The sequence below is a fragment of the Odocoileus virginianus genome, chromosome 8, assembly GCF_023699985.2.
Source record: "Odocoileus virginianus isolate 20LAN1187 ecotype Illinois chromosome 8, Ovbor_1.2, whole genome shotgun sequence".
Taxonomy (NCBI): domain Eukaryota; kingdom Metazoa; phylum Chordata; class Mammalia; order Artiodactyla; family Cervidae; genus Odocoileus; species Odocoileus virginianus.
The window spans coordinates 66,388,124-66,402,283 of NC_069681.1; the positions used below are offsets into that span (position 1 = coordinate 66,388,124).

Consider the following 14,160-nt stretch of genomic DNA (forward strand, 5'->3'; position numbering starts at 1 on the left):
AATCTTGATTCCAGCTTGTGTTTATCCAGCTAAGCATTTCACAGGAGGTACTCTGCATATGTTAAATAAGAAGGGTGACATCACACAGCCTTATCATACTCCTTTCCCAGTTTTGAACCAGTCTGTTGTTTCATATCCAGTTCTAACTGCTGCTTCTCAACCTGCATACAGGTTTCTCAGGAGATGGGTAAGGTGGCTTGATAATCTCTGCCCTGAGAATTTTCCACAGTTTGTCGTGAGCCACACAGTCAGAAGCTTTAATGTAGTCAATGGAGCAAATGTTTTTCTGGAATTCCTTGGAGAAACTCCAAGATCCAGCAAATGTTCACAATTTGATCTCTGGTTCCTCTGCATTTTCTAAACCCAGCTTGTACATCTGGAAGTTCTAGGTTCACATACTCCTGGAACCTAACTTGAAGGATTTTCTGCATAACCTTGTTGGCATATGAAATGAGTGCAATCATATAGTATTTGGAACATTCTTTGGATCAGTCTTTGGAATTGGAATGAAAATAATGTTTTTCAGTCCTATGACCTTTGCTGAGTTTTCCAAATTTGTTGACTTACTGATTGCAACACTTTAACAGAATCATCTTTTAGGATTTGAAATAGCTCAGCTGTAATTTGTTCACCTCCACTAGCTATGTTCCTAACATTGCTTCTTTTTTTTTTTTTTTCCATTTATTTTTATTAGTTGGAGGCTAATTACTTTACAACATTGCAGTGGTTTTTGTCATACCTTGAAATGAATTAGCCATGGATTTACATGTATTCCCCCTAACATTGCTTCTTAATGTCCACTTGACTTCACACTCCAGGTTGTTCCACTCTAGGTGAGTGACCACACCATCATAGTTATCTGTGTCATTAAGACGTTTTTTGCACAGCTTTTCTATGTATTCTTGTTCTTCTGCTTCTGTTAGTTCCTTACTATTTCTGTCCTTTGTATTTGATACTCTTTTAGAATTCCCTGGAAATAGTAACCAATTAAAAAAAAATACATTGACTTTTGTGGACATTAATTACCTAAGAGTGAAAATGAAACTCATCATTTTCCTTCCCTGAAGCTTTCAATTCAGGCCAGAAATATAACAGAAAGATCACTTCAAATTCCCAATGAACATTCCTAAAATGGACCTCTACTATTGTATTTGAAATATTAAAACTATTTTTACTCACTCTATTTTTCTTGTGTTGAGACAATTTTAGTTTTGTTTCCCTTCAAACTATAAATAAAATTAAATTATAAATATATGAAACATTATAAGGGATTTTATAGCAAAAATGAAAAAATAAACATATAAACTATAAAACAATTTTCTGGAATAAAAAATATAGCATGAATAATCTTGATTGATCCTGGTACTGAAAACGTCTGTTATTGTATTCCTTAGAATATGTTTAGACAGAAGTTAACCTCTCTTCCTAAGTGTCTAGAGCTGTAAAGGGTTCCATTTATTTAAAATGCAGAATTAATTTGCAGTATGCAATGCTGACTGGCATTAATGAGGCTTTGCTCAAGCAACATAACATGCAGTCCTTTTGTAATTTAAAATCTTTCAATGTCTTACTGCTCTTGTGAAATGGCTTTATAGTAAGGTAATAATACAAGGAAGAAACTGATGGAGAAATTATAAAGCATAGAATATTAGTATTTGAAGTGTACTTTCTGAGGGTTTTTATGTCTATGCATGCCCATAGCAACTGGGTCAAAAGGGGTACGTAAAACTCTACATAACATCCATGAACCACTTAAAGAAAATGTTGTAATGTGCAGAAGGCAGCTACGATTTGTGGTCCTCATAAAGGTAGTTTTGCACTGCTGTTCCTTGGTGAGTAATGACCTACAACTGTATCCAGTTTATCTATATTATGTTAGAGAGCTTAGTAGTAATTGCTCATAAAACAATTTATAACTGGACGTGAGGAAATATATGACCTTATTCATGTACGTAGTTATTTATTTAGCAAAATTGAGTTCACACTCATGCAGCCAGCACCCTGCCACACTCAGTGTTCAGTTCACAGAAGTTTGCTCTGCTGTTACACGTTTAGAGGAAAGCTGCTGCATAATTTTGACATAGGATGCTATTGCTTAATTTTTAACTAAATTACAAAAATTTCTATAGGACTATAAAATTATTTTCCTTTTATTCCAAACGTCATTAAGTATTATGTATTAAATATTATGTGGAGAAAAGAAGATAAAATTCACCTATTGCAGTCCCTTCATAAACTTCATGATTCTTTTGGGAATATATCTTTATCTCTATCTCAAGTTCTGCATTTGTCAATTGTCCATTAAAAAAAGCCTGAAAGTCATTGCCTAGAAGGAAAGTATGCAATTTTCAGGTATCCTCAGGAAATGAACAATATACAGAGTTGCTAAATCTTTATAGTAACCAAAGATAAATTATACCGATATATTGCTTTCAAATCCCACTTAAGCAATAACACATTGGGAGAAAGTTATTTCTTGGTTATGATACTTCTCACCTATACTTTTTTATTAAATTGTTACAATTGTTTGAAAAATGTCTGTCAGTCTATGATAGAGTTAGTTAAATTTTGAAACAGCTTACGAAGAATTCCTAAACAAAGGGAGAAAAAGTTTCATCTGCTACTTTAGCTTGAATTACTTACTAAATTTTATCAAACATTAATTCCACATTCTTATTTTTCCAATCCTCTTTTTAACTTATATTTGTTAAGGTCTTTTACAAAATATTCCTATATTTTAACTGCTTCAGAATAAATTGGCTCCATTTAGTGTATTGTAATAATAGTAGCTAGAGGTAAATATTATACTAATATTTTAAAAGTAACCTGCTTGCATAGCAAAGTTCACAATAAGAAATACTTATTTTTGTCTGTTAATATCACTTGTTACAGGAAACTATAACTGAGGGAAGCCATCTGGTCTATTTAATGGCCTATGCCAAAAGGCTATCTAAAATCAGCCTTTGTTTTCTCATAAATTCCACATGGAGCAATCAACTTCTCCCTATTCATTGAGCAACAGTGACTGCCTCCATCTGGCTAACCTCTGTATGTCTGGACTAAAAATGGAAATGATTGTTGGGATAGAGGAGAAAGCAAATGCTATTAAGGATGAAAGGGGAGGATGTACCTTGGGGCCTCAAGAAAGGATAAGAAAGGCTATCTCCAGACTGAAAGGAGATATAGGATGGGGACTGTGAGAAGAGTAGAGGGGAATTTACCCAAAGCAGAGGGCTATTGGCCAGTTCAGGTAGTTTTGAAGGAGATCCCAGTCAACTTGCATAACCCGGGGGTGTCTGATGCCCTGGAAGAACCAAGACTGGATGGGCAAAGTCTCCTGGGTAGGCAAATTGTGCAGGGCCAAGAAGTTGAACAGGAGCTAATTTGTTCATATATGCGGTGGATCAATTCAAATGTATCCACTTATGTGACATATTATTGTGAAGAAATTGCTTCCTGCCATGAATTACTGAGGGCTTCCCTTGTGGTTCAGCTGTAAAGAATGTGTCTGCAATGCAGGAGACCTGGGTTGATCCCTGAGTTGGGAAGATCTCCTGGAGAAGGAAATGGCTGCCCACTCCAGTATTCTGGTCTGGAGAATTCCAGGGACTATATAGTTCACGGGGTCGCAAAGAGCCAGATACGACTGAGGGACTTTCACTTCACTTCACTTCACTTCACGAATTACTAAAGGTCCAGTTGGAGAAACAAAGCATGATCACTAAATCCATTGCTTTTTTTTATTGTTTTTACTACAGGTAGTCTCAATCTATGAGACAAATGTACTATATTTTTGTCTTAGCATTTACAACACAAAATGTAGGTTTGGGGAATACTAATTTTGCAATGAATTTGTCTGCTGGGAACAGAAGAATAAAAGAAAAAAGAAAACAGCTACAAAGAAATTATTACCCAGGGAGTTAGAAGCCAAAATAATCTAGGTGAATATGTCTCTGTAAAAAGTCTTGCACTTTTTTCAATTATTCTTTCATTTCACTTAAAATTTTCACTTAAAATACTTATAAAATACCTCATAATGCTGCAGGCATTGTAGTAAATTGTCAACAGGAGGATCATGTTCCCTTGTGAAGTGAAAGAAAACAAAACATATTCAGAGACAGTACCCTAGGAAGAAAACCAGCATGTTCCTTACCTGGCTTTAGAAAAACATTTTCTACTGAAAAGGAGAGGATTGATCCTGAGTCAGATTTGAAGAGATTTATCTCCCACATAGTAAGTTTACTTCTGAAAATGAATTATTTCAAGATTTTACAGATTATGAAGCCCTTTTATAACCATTATCTACAATTTTGTTGAGGTGGATGGAACAGATTTTTAACAAAGCCATGCTAATTCTTTTTCTATGTGCTGACTCATTTTCAGGTATTTGAAACACTCAGAAAAATTAAAGAGAAGTAAGGAGAATACCTATGTCCCTAGTACCCAGAATTAACATATGTTAATATTTTATGATATGTCTCCAATTTTTTAAGAAAAATACTTTTTTTAAGGAAAAGAAGAGGGGCAAAGCATTTTTTTTTAAACAAAATAAACAAGGAGATGCCTTTACACTACTGATGCAGGTGACATTCCTTTCTGCATCCTTTTGTCTGCATGCATGCTCAGTTGGTTCAGTTATGTCTGACTCTGCCACCCTATGGACTTCAGTCCACCATACTCCTCTGTCCATGGGATTCTCCAGGCAAGAATACTGCAGTGGGTTGTCATGCCTTCTTCCAGGGGATCTTCCTGACCCAAGGATCAAACCCATGTCTCTTACCTCTCCTGAATTGGTAGGCAAGTTCTCTACCACAAGCACCGCTTGGGAAGCCATTGGATCCTTTTATGGTTCGTCATTTTTCCTCATTCTACATAAGTAATCTCTATACTGATATATATTCTAGCCATCTGTATTTCTATGATTTTAAAACCAAATATCATTTATGTGGTGTTTGACTTTAAAATTTATTATACTGCGTTTTCATTTTAAATCAAAATATGCATTACACAAGACAAATACCTATGTGTTAACACACCTTGATGAGCATTTTAGCTTTGTTTTCCAAGCACATTAATAATGACAGGACAATAAGTCAATAAAGAAGGATTCATAGAAGATATTAGAGAGACACAGGAAATATGAGCTCAAGGTTTCCTGATTTGAGACAGTAAGTTTCAGGACATTCAGTGATTAGAACAAATTTTCAGAGCGTATGCTGTGGATCTCTTAAAATACAAACTTTATCAATTTCCTGAAATACTCATAAAAATGTATGGTTTGCTGTAAGCATGTTTAGGAACATTTTAAAAGCCCTTCCTTTGTCTGTTTACAAATAGTAAATGGTTCATGTGTCTGTTTGAGAAAGTATTTTAGAATTGGGAACCAGAGGAGAAAGCCATCAGAAAATGTACTTCCTAAGGAGGTAAGCTTCATTTTCTCTGAACTTTTCAGTTTTAGTAATGACAATACCAACATGAACAGTTACGTGATTTCAGAAGGAAAGCATGACCGATAAAAGGACACCCAGGAGTTCGTGGGCCCTTTCAGGGCGAGTGACACAAATGCATCTGGAAGGAAGCAGTTATCAGTTGTGTCAAGTGAGAAGAGGGCTGTGAATTGCCCTTCAGTTACTATAAGAGGTGTTAAAAACTTGACACATGTGGGCTCTACCAAGAATGGGTAGAGAGGTTGAAGATACCAAGTGCAGACAAGTCTTTAGATTCATTTCTGCAAATGTGAATCTTTTACTGATGTTTAGAACTTTTGTATTAAAAATTGAAGGATGTCTACTAATTCTTCATGAAAGCAATCTCTAGTTTCTTAAAATGAGTAGGAATAATAGTTTCTGTGGGAAGCTTTAACAAAAGGAATAAAGATCTAAATGTAAGACCAGAAACTATAAAACTCCTAGAGGAGAACGTAGGCAAAACACTCTCTGACAAAAATCACAGCAGAATCCTCTATGACCCACATCCCAGAATATTAGAAACAAAAGCAAAAATAAGCAAATGGGACCTAATGAAACTTAAAAGCTTTTGCACAACAAAGGAAACTATAAGCAAGGTGAAAAGACAGCCCTCAAATTGGGAGAAAATAATAGCAAACGAAGCAACAGACAAAGGATTAATCTCAAAAATACACAAGCAACTCCTGCAGCTCAACTCCAGAAAAATAAATGACCCAATCAAAAAATGGGCCAAAGAACTAAACAGACATTTCTCCAAGGAAGACATACAGATGGCTAACAAACACATGAAAAGATGCTCAACATCACTCATTATCAGAGAAATGCAAATCAAAACCACAATGAGGTACCATTACACTCCAGTCAGGATGGCTGCTATCCAAAAGTCTACAAGCAATAAATGCTGGAGAGGGTGTGGAGAAAAGGGAACCCTCTTACACTACTGGTGGGAATGTAAACTAGTACAGCTGCTATGGAAAACAGTGTGGAGATTTCTTAAAAAACTGGAAATAGAACTGCCATATGACCCAGCAATCCCACTTCTGGGCATACACACCGAGGAAACCAGATCTGAAAGAGACACATGCACCCCAATGTTCATCACTGCACTGTTTATAATAGCCAGGACATGGAAGCAACCTAGATGCCCATCAGCAGATGAATGGATAAGGAAGCTGTGGTACATATACACCATGGAATATTACTCAGCCATTAAAAAGAATTCATTTGAATCAGTTCTAATGAGATGGATGAAACGGGAGCCCATTATACAGAGTGAAGTAAGCCAGAAAGATAAAGACCATTACAGTATACTAACACATATATATGGAATTTAGAAAGATGGTAACAATAACCCTATATGCAAAACAGAAAAAGGGACACAGATGTATAGAACAGACTTTTGGACTGTGTGGGAGAAGGCGAGGGTGGGATGTTTCAAGAGAACAGCATCGAAACATGTATATTATCTAGGGTGAAACAGGTCACCAGCCCAGGTTGGATGCATGAGACAAGTGCTCAGACCTGGTGCACTGGGAAGACCCAGAGGGATCAGGCAGAGAGGGAGGTGGGAGGGGGGATCAGGATGGGGAATACATGTAAAACCATGGCTGATTCTTGTCAATGTATGACAAAAACCACTACAATATTGTAAAGTAATTAACCTCCAACTAATAAAAAAAAAAAAGGAATTGTTATTTAATGAAACCTATAGCATAGAAACACAAGGTGCTGCCTGTATAATGACTGCACACATTTTATAATAGCACAATTGATTTTTGGCAAAGAACCTCTAATTCACAAGAAGGTAGGAAGAGTAAAAGAATAAAGCATATTGCTACTACTATAGAGTTGGGTGGAAAAATGTAAAGAATCCCCTTTGTAGCAAAGAAAACAGCAGTGTTGAACCTAATGATTATGAAATTTTTCATAAAACTTTTGTTGCTTTTGTTACTGTTGCAGTTTTTCTCTTGATATTTTGACTATGAAGTACTTCCTTAGGAATTTGTATCAAAAATGAAAGAACTAATATTCCTCGTTATGAGCCAGATTTGTGTAGGTATTTCTGTTGATAGTGAATGACAATTTCCCAGGAACTATGACAAGTGTTTGAGGGAAGAGTTATACACAAAATAAAATAGAGACCATTAAATGGAAAATATCAAATAGAATTGAAAGTATAAAATAAATGTATTTACATTGATCTCCATTTAATATGATTGTTGTTAGAGAACTCTAGCTCTCTTAAGTATGATGTATATATGAATCCCTCAATATTAAATCTGATTTAGCAAATCTATCTTGACCATAACTCATTTTATAGTTTTTCATATCAAATTTGGAAAATGGAAAAATTTTATTTGATGAAATCTCAAGACTTTTATAATAAACCTTCTATTTTCAGCTGCAACTGTCTTTGAAATAGAAACTTGTCGGGAAGAATACATAGCAATTAAATTGCTTTTCCCTTAAGAATGTGTTTCCTTAATGTTTGGGCTATTAATAATATTGCCTCTCAAAATATTCTTTACACTGTTATTTTTGCTTTCATTTTCACTCTGATTCATAGATTTGTAATCCTTAGAGGCCTCATAACACTCAAAAGTTTAAAAAGTGATGAAATAACAGTGAATTAAACTTTTCCTTGGATGTCATTAACTGTTCTGTTAATGCCTCTGTTTGTAAGAGGCTGCTAAAGAATTAGACATAAGAAAGGGATAGTGGTAAAATCTTGTTTAGGTGGAAGGACTTACCTGAGTGTAAGTTATATTGCAAATGCATTCGTTTTGCTTATATCATATTACTACCTTAGGGAGATAGGGAAGGATTGAAGATAAAAACTCACCTTTGGCACCCACTGTATAAAAGCACCATTCCATTATTTGGGTGTCATCTCTCATATTAAGCCCAATTCTGTAACTTCTCATCATTTGCCTAACCATTAAATTTCATGCACTAATAACCCCTGTCCCTATCTTCATGTCATAGCTCACACGATCCATGGTTAAGGCATTATTGAACTACTTGCAGCTCATAGGCAAGTCTGGGGAATTCATATCTCTAGCCTTTGCCTATACTGATTGTTCTGTCCTAAGTGTACTGGCCATGATTCCCTCATCAGCACATTTTTCAAGACTAGACTCATTGGAGTCTCACAGTTCTCTTTTCTTTGTCCGTTAGCAACTTATGCATATCATGATGGTTCTTTGTTTCCAATTATGACTTCACTGCTAGTGTGAGACCATTGCAGATATAAAATGCCTTACCTTGGTGAAACACTAAAATCCTGAATCAAAGCATTCACTCAGCAAATATCTGATGATCAAACAAATGAACAAATAGAATAGGAGATGTGAATGAATAAGCAAATCAATGAATCCCTTAAGGGAGAAATGTCAGGGTAGCCATAGCCCAAGTCTTGTTACATAGGAGTGATTTCACTGGTCAGATCCTTGCACAGAGGACTTTGAATCTATCTGAACCTCTGCACTCCCCATCTGTTAAGGTAGGATTACATTTTCTACCTCTCTCTGCAGAGGTTTCCTGTGGATAATACATAAAATCTTATATGTAAAGGAATAAAGTATTACGCAAACATAGGATTTTTTTTTCCAATTTCATGCATCCATTGAAAAAAAAAAAAAATCACCTAATCCACAATGGGTTAAATAAGGAAAAGGATTAACAAGAGATCAGATTGAAAGAAGAGTGAGTCTAAAATTCCCTATAGTGTCCTGAGGCCAGAAAAGAAATGAAAACCTTAACCCAGGTATTCTAAACTCTTGGCTGCACACAAGAATTACCTGGGTATTTCAAAAATAGTTTTGCCTTAGTTCTCATTTATCTGGCGTGAGGTGGGTCTCAGTCAGGGGCATATTTTAAAACTCCCTGGGTGATTCTAACATACAGGCAGGATGAGAAGCACTCCTGGGCCACAGGAATTGTGGAAATGTTTCTAAGGAGAAAAACTGCATAATACATGAGAGGTATTAAAAAAATTAATCAGCATGAATAGATACGAGGAAAACTGAGGGACATGAATTGAGAGACTAAAATGTCTAAGACCATCACAGATGAAGATAACTGTTTTAAAACCTAAACCTTTTTGAAAGCTGAAGAAGTCATTGCAGAGAGATACCAAAGAGTGGCCTTAATAATTAACAGTGAAGTTGTTCAGACAAACTAGGCACATTCTAAGAATGAATACTGGCAGACCAGCATTTTACAAATTACACCTATGTCACTCAGATTATGAACAGAGGTTAAATGCAATCACCATTTGTTTTATTACCCAAAACAAGTTCCGAGAAGAGGTAGGTTTTAAACAGGGTTGAAATGATTTTATTGGAGAGAGGACAGGCATATATTCTTTTTCATGACAAAGTTTTCTAATATAGGCTTGGGTTTCAGAGTCATGCTTTCATACTCTGTTATATTGCAAATATTTTCAGAATATTTGCCCTTTCTCTGAGTTTAAAATAAAAACATTTAAGCTTTAAAACATGTAATGTATTTTAAAATATGTATAAATATATAAAATGGTGGTTTTTGAGATTAAAATATATTGATCTTGATTATACTAAACTCTAAAACACACTTTTGAAAATGTGTTTGAGAGTAATTTTCTAAGTTTGTTCTTTGGGATGGGGAAAGTAAAATTTCACTAGTGAACCAAAACAGTGGCATTCTACCTTGAAAACTATTATCTTCCCTACTTATAAAAATCTGTGCATACCTTTGTAGTCTTATGGGAGAGGAAGGGTTATATGTCAATGATGAGCCTTTGGGGGAGGCACTACAATGTTTTTTATTAAAGTGGAAAACTTAGAAACTCAATATTATGTTTAATAAATGATCAAGCAGCCATGAAACTAGTAAGAGATTTAGGAAAGAAGGAGGCAAGGATAACAGAAAGTAAATTTTATCTTGTTTTCACACAAAACAACTTTTGGAGAAATATGGTAAATAATCATTTTAATATTTTCATGGAGAAAAGCCAAGCCATTCTATGATATCTTGTTTTAAAATTCATATTCATTTATAGGTGAATTATTTTAGTCAACATGTTTTAAAAAATATTTTGCATTTGCTACAGAAAAAAATGAAATAATACTTTAAGACCTTTAACTTTTAATTTTTCAGTTTTGGCTATTTCAAATGTATAATTTATAAAGGACATAGATAAGGTAGATAAGTTATGAGGAATGATCCTAGAAAGCTGAGTACTAGCCCAACTTTGGGAAAAAAAATTTTTTTTACACCTCATTTCTCTCATCTGTAACTGGGGATAATAATATCTATGTCACAGTTTAATAATATGTGATATATATCAAGCATTTGAATAATACCTCATTCAAAGAATGACATCATACAAGTTTTGGCTACTAAAATCATAAGTATAATAAGTAAATATTTCAATAGAAAGAGTAAAATAACTACCTCTTAGATTTCTTTAGTTTCAGTGAAAACACAATTTGTTTATCCTGGGGTCATTCTTTACCTTTTTGGTAAAGGCTCAATATGAATGCATGTACCTGAGGAAGACCCCTGGTTGACCTGAAGGTCCCCTGACAAGGACCTCCTTCATTAGAAGGTTAGGAAACAAACATGTCTCTCAATAGACACTCTTAATATGGAATAGTTTGTCACAATTATTTGGTAATCTCTTTCAGTGTAACTCACACAACAAAAGTGACAATATTCCTGTCACTCCTCAGAAATGTCCCAGCTCTGCGGGTTTCCATATTCAGGAGAATGAAGAAGGCCATTACGAGGTATGCCATAATTCTATGGAGATCATGTTGGTACTGAGCGATTTACATTTTCCTTGTGATTTTAAATACTCTAAGTTAACTTATAAATATGTTCTTTGCTGACCTTCTTTTATGGTCATATTTTTATATTAACATCTTTTAAAAGCAATTTAAAATAAACTGTTAGAATAAAAGGAAAGAATAACTTTTTTCTCTTCTGGTAATGGTCGAACTGTAAAATATAGTGCTCTTGTCATTGACTGTAAAGTGTTGCTTTTTAGCGACTTTTGGAGAAAGTAATGAACAACTTTCTTTTTAAATGTTTTTAATTCATTTTTATTAGTTGAGCTAAAAATGCCCATATCCATTTGTTGAAAGATTGATTTGCTTCACCTGCTATATTCAAGGAAGACAATGATGCTTAATAAGAAGAGGTTAAATTGGAGTTTTCATTAATCTTTTATTTTTTAACGACTTTTCCTCAGCTTGATCCTTTATTTTCCTGTATATTTGAATTAAAAATAAAAATAATCATTTTTAAATTTTTTCTCTTAATTTGTTCATGTATAATATTATTTTATTTATTTATTTTTAATTTTGGGAAAGCTATTAAGTATCAATTATTGATACTATTAAGTATCAATTATTATTATCAATAATTCTATCAATTATTCTAGGCTGAATGTGCAAGTATATTATTTTTCATTAAAAATTGTGATATAAAACACATAGCAAGAAATTTACTATTTTAATCATTTTAAGTATATAGTTTACTAGTGCTAAGTATGTTTACACTGTGCAATAAAAGTTCCACATTTTTAATGATTTGTGTTTTAATAGTTGACTTTAACATTAATGAACACATATTTGTTTCACCTATTTTCCCCTATCATAGATGTAAAAGATGATGGATTGATAGATCATATGTATTGGTGTTAATGTATGTGTGTTCTGGTGTGTTTGTGTTTATCGTATTTTCTCACCGAGGATAGATTTTGCTTTTTTTTACTCTATTCTTTGCGACCCCATGGACTGTAGCCTACCAGGCTCCTCCATCCATGGGATTCTCCAGGCAAGAATACTGGAGTGGGTTACCATTTCCTTCTCCAGGGGATCTTCCCAACCCAGGGATCAAACCTGGGTCTCCTGTATTGGAGGCAGATGCTTTAACCTCTGAGCCACCAGGGAAGCCCTTTAATAGTTGACTTTAACATTAATGCACACACATTTGTTTCACCTATTTTCCCCTATCATAGATGTAAAAGATGATGGATTGATAGATCATATGTATTGGTATAAACGTATGTGTGTTCTGGTGTGTTTGTGTTTATTGTATTTTCTCACTGAAAATAGATTTTGTTGTTTTTTTTTCCCTCTGTTCCCTTAAATGTATTGAAAATGTTTTGATTATTGTTAGCAGTACAGTGTTTTTGCCAACAAGGGATATATCATTGTCAAAGTCCCAGGTATAATGTAGTTCAGACAAACTACTTCGTTTAATATAAATTTGATTGAACAAGAAATTTCTTTTTGGACATACCGTTAACTGAGGTGGACAAAGTGACATTTGGAGAAGCTTATCCTCTAATTCTTCCTCCATGTATTTTTCTATTTGTGTAGATCTAACTATTTAGCAAAACTCTTCTAAACCATAGAATATAGTCTTCTTTCCATTTTACTTTTATTTTCTTTATCTTTCTTTCTCCAAAATCTTAATCATTTGACAGTTGAGAGAACTGTAATTTTTAACCCTTTGATTGTTCCTCATCACTATGTGTTATGGGTCTAGAACACAGGGGTTTGTGACATTACTCACCCTTATTTCATCCAATAATAACTCAATTACTCGATTGAAGAAAAAATGTTTCATTCATAAATGCTCATGTAAATCTTTGAAGGGCCCATTCAGATATTTAAACCCATCAAAATCCAATTTTAAATTCCTAAGAATTATATTCATTTTTATATCATTTTCATTTCTTCATTTTTTGAGTAAATGCAGAGACCTCTAGGATTTCCTGAGAGTGAAATAGAGAAATCATTAATTGAACACTTTTCTTACTTTTGTTTTGAAAATAAATGAGCTATAATTAAAATAATTTTTTATGAACTGGATTTTTTTTCTTCCCTAGATATTTTATTCATTTTAAAGCATAGGAACACAGTTTGTATAGAATTTATTTGACTAAATTTCTAAGGAACATTGCCAAGAAAAAATGAAACTCAGAATTATGATGTAGATTTATATTATGACTCCAAAAATCAAAGCTGAGAATTTATAACTAAAGGCAATTATGATGTACAAAGTTGGTGCCTGTACTATGCTGTTATTTTTCTTCATATTGAATACTGAGCTAAGCTTATGTTAGCATAAATATAATCTTAATTTTCAATTTCCTAATAATTTATATTTTCCCTTCTTAATCAACTTACTTAGGTAAAAAATGGCATATTTGCTCTTCTTATCATAAAAATGTGTCACATCTACTCATTTGTATCATATCTACTCATTCAAGGAAAAATTGGTATCATATCTACTCATTCAGGTAAAAATCTGTATCATATCTACTCATTCAAGTAAAAAGTAATATTTTATGTCAATCCATGTTTATTAATCTGAATGAAATTATTAAATTTATACTATGAGATTAGATACAAAATAAAACCAAGGCTGATATGACTAACAAGATTTTAATAACACTTATATTATCCTTCTTAATTTAGATATAATAATTATTATGTACAGAGAAATTTTAATATCAGCTATTGGACAATTTTTATTCCAAGCATTATTCTAAGCATTCCATATGTATTACAAAATTTCATCTATTTATGAGTATAAAACATGCTATGATTTTATGTACCATTAGGGAAAAATGGCTATTAATTAAATGCTAATGAATGTTAAATTATAAGTTTTTAATGTGTGTCCTCCTTAATAT

At 33.6% G+C, this 14,160-nt stretch overlaps 1 protein-coding gene across 13 annotated transcripts in view; it reads left to right on the forward strand.

Annotated features, from left to right (window-relative positions):
• Nucleotides 1–14,160, forward strand: part of PCDH9 (protocadherin 9) — a 1,090,977-nt gene that overhangs the window by 396,977 nt on the left and 679,840 nt on the right. For 7 of the 13 annotated variants that reach the window (XM_070471604.1, XM_070471606.1, XM_070471594.1 and 4 more), the window contains exon 3: nucleotides 11,138–11,239. The exons of 3 other annotated variants lie outside the window; for them this stretch is intronic. In XM_070471604.1, the coding sequence (XP_070327705.1) occupies nucleotides 11,138–11,239 (102 nt within the window). The remainder of the gene's footprint in view (nucleotides 1–11,137; nucleotides 11,240–14,160) is intronic. 3 more of the 13 variants (XM_070471595.1, XM_070471600.1, XM_070471603.1) reach the window with 1 other exon arrangement.